The sequence below is a fragment of the Psammomys obesus genome, unplaced genomic scaffold (assembly GCF_907164565.1).
Source record: "Psammomys obesus unplaced genomic scaffold, mPsaObe1.curated_primary_1811, whole genome shotgun sequence".
In the NCBI taxonomy this organism is placed as follows: domain Eukaryota; kingdom Metazoa; phylum Chordata; class Mammalia; order Rodentia; family Muridae; genus Psammomys; species Psammomys obesus.
Window position 1 is genome coordinate 34,537,134 of NW_026593286.1, and position 12,347 is coordinate 34,549,480.

The 12,347-nt window shown below is 43.9% G+C and overlaps 1 protein-coding gene across 2 annotated transcripts in view; it reads left to right on the forward strand.

Annotated features, from left to right (window-relative positions):
• Window positions 1-9,168, forward strand: part of Hspd1 (heat shock protein family D (Hsp60) member 1) — a 9,732-nt gene extending 564 nt beyond the window's left edge. The window contains exons 1-12 of one of the 2 annotated variants that reach the window (XM_055616658.1): window positions 7-19; window positions 839-1,014; window positions 2,957-3,209; window positions 3,740-3,822; window positions 4,561-4,656; window positions 5,421-5,514; window positions 5,709-5,877; window positions 6,342-6,441; window positions 7,010-7,255; window positions 8,023-8,197; window positions 8,509-8,687; window positions 8,776-9,168. In XM_055616658.1, the coding sequence (XP_055472633.1) occupies window positions 841-1,014; window positions 2,957-3,209; window positions 3,740-3,822; window positions 4,561-4,656; window positions 5,421-5,514; window positions 5,709-5,877; window positions 6,342-6,441; window positions 7,010-7,255; window positions 8,023-8,197; window positions 8,509-8,687; window positions 8,776-8,928 (1,722 nt within the window). In that variant the 5' untranslated portion in view covers window positions 7-19; window positions 839-840 and the 3' untranslated portion in view covers window positions 8,929-9,168. Of the gene's footprint in view, window positions 1-6; window positions 20-838; window positions 1,015-2,956; window positions 3,210-3,739; window positions 3,823-4,560; window positions 4,657-5,420; window positions 5,515-5,708; window positions 5,878-6,341; window positions 6,442-7,009; window positions 7,256-8,022; window positions 8,198-8,508; window positions 8,688-8,775 lie in introns of those variants that run through there. The other variant, XM_055616656.1, reaches the window with a different exon arrangement.
• Window positions 9,169-12,347: the final 3,179 nt, after the last annotated feature.

Genomic DNA, 12,347 nt, shown 5'->3' on the forward strand with positions numbered 1-12,347 from the left:
TCCCGCCGCCGCCCCGCAGGTACGCGGCCCCGGCGCCGGCGGGCGGGCCCGCGCGCAGGGCCGACCGAGCCACGGCGGGCCGGGGGATGCGTGTGGCAGCGACGCCGCAGGCTCGGCTCGCCCGTCCAGGCCCGGCAGGGCCACGAGGGTTTCATCACGTGCGGCGGGGACGGCGCGGCCCAGGCCGAGCGCAGGAGCAAGGACGGCCGAGGGTGGGGGACCTCCTGGGCCCTCCGAGGCCACCCGCGCCCGGCGCGCTGCAGGACTCCATTGGAGGGGGGTCGCGGGAAGGGTCTCGCCCGCCCCGGCTGCGGGGATCCGGCGCCTTCGCTTTGACCTTGCTCGGGGCTGCTGCTCGGGAAGACACGTGGGGCCGCGCAGCTGGACTGCGCCGCGGTCCTGTGTCTGCGGCCTTGCTGGCTGCCGGGCTGCAGTAACTCCGGTGGCTACCTGGCGACACCCTCCTCAGCGGGGTTTTGCACCGTCATGAGGACCTGTGTTCCCTAAACACTTGCATTTGGAACCTGCCTCGCTTACGCCGGCCTGATTTTTTTTTTTCTCCCCAGACACTTTCGGAGCGAATCTGCTCCGATGGCCGCTTTGGCAGTGAAAGATTAACTCGCGAGGGGAGCCGTGGGTGGCCGTGGGGAAGTGTGCTCTGTGCCAGTGCAGTAGGTCAGGAGTGGGGCGGTCTCCCAATTTCCGTTGCTAGCAAGTGATGTCCTTGTGTGGCTCAGGCGTGCCGATTAGCCGTGCTCCGATCTAGATTTAGGTTTTGAAGCACAGGTGAACAAGTTTGTCCTTAGCTGGTAATGACCCTTTTTTCCCCCTCCCCCAGAAATGCTTCGACTACCCACAGTCCTTCGCCAGATAAGACCAGTGTCCCGGGCACTGGCTCCTCATCTAACTCGGGCCTATGCCAAAGATGTAAAATTTGGTGCGGATGCTCGAGCCTTAATGCTTCAAGGTGTAGACCTTTTAGCCGACGCTGTGGCTGTTACAATGGGGCCAAAGGTATGCGTATACTTAAGTCATGTTAAAGATAGTGTCTTCTAGCTGCAAGATAGACTTACTTTAGTGTCAAGTTTTGTGAAAATCTAGTTTGCATGTGGTACATTCTTGCCACAGTCTCGTTAATATTGCTGCAGCCGATTTGGGGGACTTCTTCGATGTAATAAAGGAGTTAATAGCTCAGGGAGGATTTTCCAACTTCAAGCACTGTGAATCTTGTGTGCATGCTTGCATTAAAGTTTGGATCCTTTCCCAGTAGTTAGAGGGTATAGAGGGAAAGTACAGGTCAAGGCTAATGCCTCACAGTGTATGGTTGTAGATGTGAGGTTTTACTTACTGAAGTATGCAATGCACTTAAAGTAAATGCACTAGCATAGACCTGATTACTTTTACTTTTTGTTTTTTGGGGTTTTTTTTTTTTAATGCATTGGTGTTTTGCCTGCGTGTATGTCTGTTTAGGGTGCCAGATCCCTTGGAACTGGAGTTACAGACAGTTGTGAGCTGTTGTGTGGGTGCTGGGAATTGAACCCCAGGTCCTTTGGAATAGCAGGCTGTACTCTTAACCATGGAGCCATCTTTCCATTATTCCGTTGCTTTTCTCATAGCCCTGGCTGTCCTGGAACTCTAAGCCAGGCTGGCCTTTGAACTCTTGTCTCCACCCCTGAGTGCCAATTCTGTAACTGTCACCACCACACATCTCCAGAACTGTTTGCACTTGCCCTTGGAGAGAAACTTGTGCTCTCCCATTCATCCCCTCATTGTACATACCTCATGTTTTCTGCAGTTTTCATACTCCAAACGTTTGTCTGGTTTTGGCTTTCTGGGAGAGTCTCAGCCGCTGACTTTCTTTGTGGCAAAGCCATCCTTGAACTCCTGATCCACCCTACGTCCACTCCCACTTGTAGGAAGTCCGTATACTACTCACCTGGTGTGTATTAAGACAAGGTCTCAAAGACCAAGCCAGTGCTGAGCTCAAAGGCTGGGATCACACTCATCTGTGTGGTTGAATAAGCAGCTGTAGTACTTTGAGGACATCATTGGATGTGGTGTACTTAAAGTGACCTAAAGAGCTGCACAGTCCAGGTAGAGGTATGGGGATCGCTGAGTTTGAGGGCAGCCAGTGCTATACAGAGAAGTCCTGTCTTTAAAAACAAACAAAAGGGGCTGGAGAGATGGCTCAGTGGTTAGGAGCCACCGGCTGCTCTTCCAGAGGACCTGGATTCAATTCCCAGCATGCACATGGAAGCTCACAGCTGTATGTAATTCCAAGATCTGACATTCTTAAACCATAATTGCAGACAAAACATCAATGTACATTTAAAAAAATAAAAATAAAAAGCTGCATAAAGTCCTGTTTGCATAGCTCAAGACAGAATGACTTGGTTCAAATCCAAAAGTTGCCAGTACTTTTGGTGCCGTGTTCTGAAGGTTTCTATTGAGTGGACAGGAAGAGCACACTGTTTATTCTTAACCTTATGGCAGATACATTGTGAATGAATGTTAAAGTAGATCATGCCTTAAAAATAGATGTTCATAAGGGCAGTGGTGGTTCATGCCACTAATCCCAGCACTCAGGAAGCAGAACCAGGTGGATCTCTGAATTGGAGGACAGCCAAGATTACACAGGGAAACCCTGTCTCAGAAAAATAAAAACAAAAAAAAAAGTTCACAGCCAAATTCATGTGCAAATGATGGGAAGAATGTTATGGGATTTGCTAATCAACTGTGTTTTCTTATTTTATAGGTAGCATCTGATAGTACCAGGAGTTGAATCTCCTATTGTGCCTCATTCAAGTTAGACTCCTGGTGAATGAGCAGAGTTCATTTTGTCTGTAGTCATATATGTGTTGATTAACTTGGCCTTTGAGAGTAATGTTGCAGCACTATTGTAAATGACAGCTTTTGAGACTTCATTGAGGGTTGCTATTTTCTTCTGTCACTGTAGGGAAGAACAGTGATTATTGAACAGAGTTGGGGAAGTCCCAAAGTAACAAAAGATGGAGTCACTGTTGCAAAGTCAATTGATTTGAAGGATAAATACAAAAATATTGGAGCTAAACTTGTTCAGGATGTTGCCAATAACACAAATGAAGAGGCTGGGGATGGCACTACCACTGCTACTGTTCTGGCACGTTCTATTGCCAAGGAGGGCTTTGAGAAGATCAGCAAAGGGGCTAATCCAGTGGAAATCCGGAGAGGTAAGAGTACCGGGTCTTTATCGTTGCCCTTTCATTCTTGGTGGAGTTGTCCTCTCCTACCTTTACATGGGTTTCCAACATCAAACTGAGGCCTTTCAGCTTTTGCCCACTAGGCCATCTTGCCTGTCCATGTCTTGTTTTTTTAACTTGTCTCATTTGATGGAAGTGTTTTGCTTTTGTTAAGAATGCATAGGGTCTCCCTCTTAGCCTTCCCTGGCTTGTTGCTCTGTATAATCCATGTGGGTCTCAGACTTGCAACAATTTTAATTCTCCTGTCTCAGCCTCTTGGTCCTGGGATTACAGATGTGAGCCACCCCTCAGCTTCTTGGTCAAGTTTTCAAAATGTTAGTGGTTTTCAGCTTAAATTGTAAAATTACAAGTGATTGGTTGAGTGCATGTCACGTCGTTTGGTGAAGTTAGGGGAGTGCTGCTGGCATGAGGTTGCATATAAGTGTTAGGAGTCTGTAAGCTTGTGCTCGGGTTGGGAACCATGATGATAGACATTGTGGTAACATACATTCTTGAACTAGGTGTGATGTTGGCTGTTGATGCTGTAATTGCTGAACTTAAAAAACAGTCTAAGCCTGTGACAACCCCTGAAGAAATTGCTCAGGTAAGGATTTTATTTATTTAATGTTTTAAAACTTGGGTCTCTTCATTTTTCAAGACAGGATTTCTCTATGTAGCTATGTCTGCTGCCATTCGAAATGTAGACCAGGCTGGCCTTGGACTCACAGAAGTCTGCCTGCCTCTACAACTGGAGTGCTGGGATTAAAGGCTTTTCCCACCACTGCCTGGTGTACTAATTTGAATCTTAATAGGTCTTTTTTTTCCCCTTTTACATGGGTGTAAAATTCATATTTATATGTAAAATTTTTATTATTTGCAAAGATGTTCTAATGTGTTGTCAACGTACCCTGCCCTATATGGGCTCAAACCTAGTCCTTGAAGCATAGTAGGCAAGTATTTTTTGTGCATATGTGCCTAGGTGTTCGTGTGCACCATATGTATGCGTGAACCCATAGAAGGGGATGTTAGAGGCAGTTGCTAGCCAGTGTGTGTGTGGGTACTGACCTGAACCTTAGTCTTTTCCTATGTTTGTTTTTATTGTTGTTATTTCAGAACATCTGTCTGTGGCCTTTGGCTGTCCTAGAACTCCTGCCTCTGCCTCACTGAGTGCTGGGATTACAGGTGTGCACCAGCTACCTGCCTGGCTCTGTACCATAGTCTTATCTGCTAAACCGTCTCTCCGGCACTTTTAGTTTACTGAGAGTGCAGCTCCATTTAACCAGTACTTCATTAACTATAAAATTACCAGTGTAGAGGGTTGAAAATAGTGATCTTATTTCAGGTTGCTACAATTTCTGCAAATGGAGACAAAGACATTGGAAACATCATTTCTGATGCAATGAAAAAGGTTGGAAGAAAGGGCGTCATCACAGTAAAGGCAAGTGTGGAGAGTGATGTCTTTTGATAATATCTGCAGTGGGTTATCTGTTTTCCAAATAAACTTGAATCTGTTTATGACAGCACAATTCCTTCCTTTGTCTTGGCATCTGTACTGAGTATAGTACTCAGTGTTGGTCTGTGAATTGGGAGCTTTGCCCCCCCAGAATGCATAAATTCATCCAACGTAATTTGCTGTAAATACGGAGGGTGGAGCAAGGCCTGACCAGTTATAACCCTGGCTGGCCTGGGACTACAGGCTTCAACCTCAGAGATGGCATTCCTCTGCCATCTTTCCTGATGGGAGCAAAGGCATGTGCCCGCATATTCACCTTCAGATTTTTGCAGGAGTGTAGTTAGAGATGCTCTGCAACATTTGTGTGGTGCAGACACCATGTAGTCCTTTGCTATCTTGGTGTATAATTTCAGGTGTTGTTGGTTTTGCTCATGTTTGAGGTCAGAATGCATTTGAACTCAGATCTGCCTGCTTCTGGCTTTTGTATCTTTTAAAAGATTTTTTATTTTTAGGTATGAGTGTTTGCATGCGTGCATGTGTATGTATGTGCATGTACCGTGTGTGTCTGTTAGCTCAGTAGAGAAGAAACAATCTCTGGAACTGCAGTTCTGAACCACCCATGTGAATGCCAAGAACCTAACCAGGTCTAAAAGCAAATGTTCTTAACCTCTGGGTCATCTTTAGATTTAGCTGCTCAAGTTTTGTTTTTTCATTAAAATCCATTCCTCTAATTCTTTGCCTTTTTGTAGGATGGGAAAACCCTGAATGACGAATTAGAAATTATTGAAGGCATGAAATTTGATAGAGGATATATTTCTCCATATTTTATTAACACATCAAAAGGTAAGAGCAAATCTTCAAATACACTGTCAGTTGTAGGCAGTAGATTGGTGAAATAAGTAAAAATAAAATTTTAAGTCTTAAAAATTAATGTTTCGGTAAATAAAGAGAAAAACATGAGCTGCTTATCTCTTTGTGAAAGTAAATTGTTAGTTTTCTCAGTATTAGAATTTGATTTTACTGCTCACTTTTTATAGGTCAAAAATGTGAATTCCAAGATGCCTATGTTCTGCTGAGTGAAAAGAAGATTTCTAGTGTCCAGTCCATTGTACCTGCTCTTGAAATTGCCAATGCCCATCGGAAGCCCTTGGTTATAATTGCTGAAGATGTTGATGGAGAAGCTTTAAGCACACTAGTTTTGAACAGGTAATAGACAGTGGATTTGGTGGCTTATATTTTTAGGCAGAAGGTGATGTGTGTTGCTTTTTAAGTTAGTTCCATGTTTGATCTGCCTGTGTCTTGGAGTTGCAGTGTGTGGTGTAATGATCTTTGCACTGAGTCCAGGGCTTTGTTTGAGACCGTCTCAGACGCACACAGGCCTTCAGCCTCTGCCTCCCAGAGAGAACTAGAACTGTCCATGTGTCTTCTCACACTGGTGTGGTTAACACTGACATCCAGCTGTTTGTCTGGAGACAATTCTTTAAGTAGGTGATTGGCCTGGAATGAATTTCGATAAGTAGAGATTTGCATCTCGTCTTCTGTAAGACCAGAAGTTGCTGGAAAAAAGAGTAGGACTGGGGAACGGTTGAGTAGTACTGGAGCTTAGGGAGCTAAACTAGATGCTTTCTCCCTTCCGTTTAAATATTTACATGGCTAAATGTTCTTTACAGGCTAAAAGTTGGTCTTCAGGTTGTAGCAGTCAAAGCTCCAGGGTTTGGGGACAATAGGAAGAACCAGCTTAAAGATATGGCAATTGCTACTGGTGGTGCGGTAAGTAAGCCATTGGTGTCATACTGCTTTGCTCTGTGATGTTTGTGCTTGTGCTTCCAGATGGCGAGTTATAGATGATGATGATAAATGGATATGGTTGTTTCTTTCTATTACGTATTTGGGACATACAGGGATTGCATTATGATCATATTTTTCACTTGCTGAGTCCAGCCTAAGAATGAACATGATTAAAAGTTTCTCAAAACTTTTAAACTACTTTCAATTTGTATAAATGATTTTATTCAGACCTTGTTTGGGGATACCAATGACCTTGACATCTCAAAGACAAACATGGTTTTTTTTGGATTTTTATTTTGTGTGCATGAGTGTTTTGTCTGTATTGTATGCACACCAGAAGGCATTCATTTGGTCTCAAACTACAGTTAATAGATCGCTATAAGCTGCCATATGGATGCTGCTACTTGTACTCAGAATCCCTGAGCACAAGCTCCTGGCATCTGAGCCATCTCTCCAGCCCTGAAAAGCTGTTTTTTCTTACAAAGTTATCTATACATGTAGTGATAAGCTTGGTATAATGGAAGACACTAATAACACACTACTTTTGTAGGTATTTGGAGAAGAGGGGTTGAATCTAAATCTTGAAGATGTTCAAGCTCATGACTTAGGAAAAGTTGGAGAGGTCATTGTCACCAAAGATGATGCCATGCTTTTGAAAGGAAAGGGTGACAAAGCTCACATTGAAAAACGTATTCAAGAAATCACTGAGCAGCTGGAAATCACAACTAGTGAATATGAAAAGGAGAAGCTGAACGAGCGCCTTGCTAAACTTTCAGATGGAGTAGCTGTGTTGAAGGTAAGGCTGGCCTGCAGAGAAGCTATTTGGCTCAGAACCTAATGATTTTAACACTGTGGTAGTTACCAGTAGTAACTAGATAGCTTCAGGTTCTTTTGTTTGTTATTTTCTGGTTTTATGTGTGCAGACGACCACACTTTCCATGGAGCACATGTAGCAATCAGGAGCAGTTAGTCATCTTCCTTTCCACTGTAATTCCAGGGATACTCAGGCCATTGGGCTTGCAGGGCGAGCCCTTTGACCCCACTTAGGCAGTATTGCAAGGCCTTCTGAGTAAGCATCTATCCCTGACTAGTGTTATGTTTCAGACTACACATTCCTTGTCCTGTGTGGTGTGAGCAGTCTACCACTGCCTCGTTTCCCAGCCTCACTTTTCTGTGTAGCCCTCTTTGTCCTAGAAGTCACTTTGTAGACCAGGCTGGCCCCAAACTCAATAAAAATATGCCTGGCTAGCATCATTTTTTAGCTTATGCCATAGAAGTTCTGGAAAAGATACTTTTGGGTAGTGGGATACATTCCTCAGAAGAGGCACCTTGCTGGGACACTGCACCACAGGGGACTAGTCACTGCTAACAAATACTAACCCTTTAGTCTAGAACTGCTTTTGAGCTCTGTAGTCCAGGCTAACCTCAGTCAAGGTAACCCACCTTGCCTTATGTTCTCTTATGTGTGACACCATATCCCGCTCAGCTCATGCTTGCCTTCTAAGTGCCTTCAGGTAGGCATTGAGTGGGAAAGGTGTTAACTGGAATTCTTTTATTCTTTAGGTTGGAGGGACAAGTGACGTTGAAGTGAATGAGAAGAAGGACCGAGTTACGGATGCTCTCAATGCTACAAGAGCAGCTGTTGAAGAAGGCATTGTTCTGGGAGGGGGCTGCGCTCTGCTTCGGTGTATCCCAGCCTTGGATTCACTAAAGCCTGCTAATGATGATCAGAAAATAGGTAAAAGTTATCTTTCAGATGAGGTTGTGGCCCGGTTCTTTCTATTGAAAGTAGTATTGATAAGTCCTCTCACACATAGGGCTTTGAACTTTTTTCTTTGCTCGTGTTCTTAATTTTGTTTTGCCTATATGTCTTGTGTGCTGTGTACAGTCAGTACTTTCAGAGGCCAGAAGAGGGCATTAGATCCCCTGGAACTGGAGTTAAATAGAATAATGAGCCGCTACATGGGTGCTAAGGATCATACTAGGTCCTCTGAAAGAACAGCTATTGAGGCATCCATGAAAGTAAACAAAAATATATTTGCTTTGTAGGTATAGAAATTATTAAAAGAGCACTCAAAATTCCTGCAATGACTATTGCTAAGAATGCTGGTGTTGAAGGATCTTTGATAGTTGAGAAGATTTTGCAGAGTTCCTCAGAGGTTGGTTATGATGCTATGCTTGGAGATTTTGTGAACATGGTGGAAAAGGGCATCATTGATCCAACAAAGGTAAACCAACATTTCTTAAACATTGATGACTTGCTGTTTCACCTGGTTTTCATTAAGCCTTAATCATTTTACTGAAACTTTCTTTTAGGTTGTAAGAACTGCTTTACTGGATGCTGCTGGGGTGGCCTCCTTGCTAACTACAGCAGAAGCTGTAGTGACAGAAATCCCTAAAGAAGAGAAGGACCCTGGAATGGGTGGAATGGGTGGAATGGGAGGGGGTATGGGAGGTGGCATGTTCTAATTCCTAGAATAGTGCTTTGCCCTTATCAATGAACTGTGACAGGAAGCTCAAGGCAGGTTCCTCGCGGATAACTTCAGAGAAGTCACCTGAAGAAAATGACTGAAGAGAAGGCTGGCTAATCACTGTAACCATCAGTTACTGGTTTCCATTGATAATATATAATGGTTTACTGCTGTCATTGTCCATGCCTACAGATAATTTATTTTGTATTTTTGAATAAAGACATTTGTACATTCCTGATACTGGATGCAAGAGCCATATACCAGTGTCCTGCTTTCAACTTAAATCACTGAGGCATTTCTACTGTTCTGTTCAGGATTGTAGCGCTGTGTCACCACATGAGAAGTTCAGAAGCAGCCTTTCTGTGGAGAGTGAGAATAACTGTACAGAGTAGAGAAGTATCCAATTATGTGACAACCTTTGTGTAATAAAATTTTGTTTAAAGTTCCTGGTTGTGTTAGCTTTTCCATGGCCTTGAAGATGGGAGAAATGAAAGCCAATTAAAGAGGAGCGCTGTTGGGTGTATAGAAACACTTCACTAATAAAAGTCTATAGCTGCTCATCCTTGGAGAAAGGATTATTTGGTGATGAGAGTTCTTACAGCAGGCAAAAGATTCCTGGGTAATTTAGTCAATACCAGCTGCTAAACTACATTACCAGCCTGCCGTATTGAGTGCTTAGGTGTGCCTCGAATTACTGGGAATCTAGCCAATTGAACAGGCAGTTTGAAGCGATGGTTAGAATGCAGCTGAAGGAGTAGTGCACCAGGCTCCATGCTGCTGGCCAGTCTGTGAACCCTTTGTAAAGGGGTTTACATGAACAAAGGATGGAAATTTACAGAATCAGAACAAATGAGCCAGAGATGGAAAAGTTGAGCAAGCACTGGTCCAGTAGTTTAGCTGTGGAAATATACTTGCCTCTATTTCAAAAAATGAGTAATCAAGAGGAAGCGAACCCTCATAGGTCGTAGATACAGGTTGGTTCTTGCAAAGCAAATGGCTGGCCTGATTTTACAACACCTGCAGCTACAGGTCTGTGACTTTCATTGTCAATCTTAAAATAACAGGAAATGCTTAAGGAAAGAGGTTTGGTTTGGGTGGGAGGTTTTTTTCTGAGATGGTTTCTCTGTAGCCTTGGCTGTCTCAAACTCAGCCCGCTGCCTCTGCCTCCCATGCGCTGGGATCACAGTTGTGTGCCACCACCAACAGCTCCTGAAAAAGCAGGAGCAATACAAACTGCAGCTTAAGGAGGTTGAGGCAGGAGAATCAAGTTTGAGGCCAACCATGGTTAAACAATAAACCCTCTCAGAAAATAGACAAATTGAACTAAAAATACTCGCAAATACTTAGCCATGTAGTAGGGAGTCTAGGAACTCCCTGTACCATTGCCATGAGTAACTAGAGTATATGGTTACTCTACCACCATTTCTCAGGATGGTACTTTTGAGATTGCTTTTTAAAAAAAAAAAAAAAAAAAAGTTGCTGCATACCTTTAATCCCGGCACTTGGGAGGCAGAGGCAGGTGGATCTCTGTGAGTTCAAGGTCAGAATGGTCTACAAAGTGAGTCCAGGACAGCCAGGGCTACACAGAAACCCTGTCTCTCCCCCCCCCCCAAAAAAAGGAATCAATATTTACACTATATGCCCACTCTTTTGAAGATAAATGACTGTCCCTCCGTGATGTTAAGGTAGCAAGTGCAGTGTAACCAATGGGTACCAGGCAGCTAGTTTCTTTTGAAAATAGGAACTCGGTGGTTGATTTCTGATGTTGTTAGGTGCTGGCCTTACCGCAGAGAAGCTGTGACACTGAGCATGAACTTGATTGACTCCGTGGCTCTATATGTTGCATTTATTTCCTATTAATAGAGTCTAGCTAAGTTTCTCAGGCTGTCCTTCAGTTCCTGGTCCTCTTGTCTTAGCATCGTGAGTACCCAGGATTACTGTCACCACTAATCTACGGATATAGACATGGCTACTATGGCTACTTTGAAGAGGCCAACTTTACCCGATGTGTCATCCCTGCTGAACAGTGAGTGTTTCACTGACACAGGCATTCTCTGAGGGATGGGAGCACTCATCTAGGATTTCTCCAGATCTCCTTTTCACTGTACCATTGCCATGAGTAACCAACTGGAAAAAATATCCAGAGTGCTGAAGAGTCATTCAGCACTTTGGGACACTATTCTACGTGACCTGAATTGGGTACCCAGTGCCCAATCCAGGCCGTCCACAACCACCTGTAACTCCAGCTTCTGGCCTTCTGTGGGCACTCACAAAGTCACACACACAACATTAAATCATTTGTATTGTTAGTAGTAGTAATTATTTCAAGACAAGGTTTCTCTGTGTAGCCCTGCCTGTCCTAGAACTCGCTCTACAAACCAGGTTGGCCTCGAATTCAGAGATCTGTCTACCTCTGACTCCCGAGTGATGAGATGAAAGGCAAACGCCACTAAACCTAGCTAAAAATATTTTTTAAAATTTAATATTAAAAATAAAACCAGGCCTCCCGCTGTGATGGCTAATATTAAATGAAAATGAAAAAAAAAAAATCCGGTGGTGGTAGTGGCCCATGCCTTTAATCCCAGGCAGATCTCTTGAGCTCAAGCCAGCCTTGTCTACAAAGGAAGTTCCAGGAATATGCAGAAACCTGTCTGGAAGAGAAAAAGCAACTTGTTGGTTATACAGTCAACCATGAGACAAACCTCTGGGCACGAATGTAGGGCTTATTCTGAGTAGGTTAACAGGATGACCCACCGTGACTGTACAGAAGCATCCATGGGCGTGGGTCCTGAGTATGAGCATTCATCACTTTCAGGTTTCTGACTGGATACAATGTGACCAAATACCACATGCAATGCTCATTGTGTTCTTTGCCTCTTCTGCTGCTTTCTTTTGTAAATTGCCTTGGAGTGGGTGGTATAGAGGTCCTATTTAGGTCCTACTTAGATTCACTTATTCTCAGAACTCCAAAAGTTATGAGTCTGCATTAACTACCACCCATGGTAAAAACAAGCTACTCTGATGGAAAGTGGCACAAATCCATAGGTAGAACCAAGTATGTAGAAGGCTACTTGACAATGTTATCTATTTGGAATAGGATGTAGTATCTGTACTATGTTCCCACAGGGTAGGGGTGATGGCTCAAAGGATAAAGTGCTGGCTGTACATGCATAAGGATCAGCATTCACATGAACTGTATCCATGTAAAAGGTCAGGCAGAGATGGCAACATCTTTAATTCCAACAATTGAGAGGCAGAGACAGGTATCCCAGGACATCTGTTTAGCTCTATGAGCTTGGAATCAGTGGGCTCCAGGTTCAGCAAGATACTCTGACACAATAGATGAGGAGCCATCACAGAAGACCCAATGTCAACTACATACCATCATATGCACACATGTACCCAAACACACACACA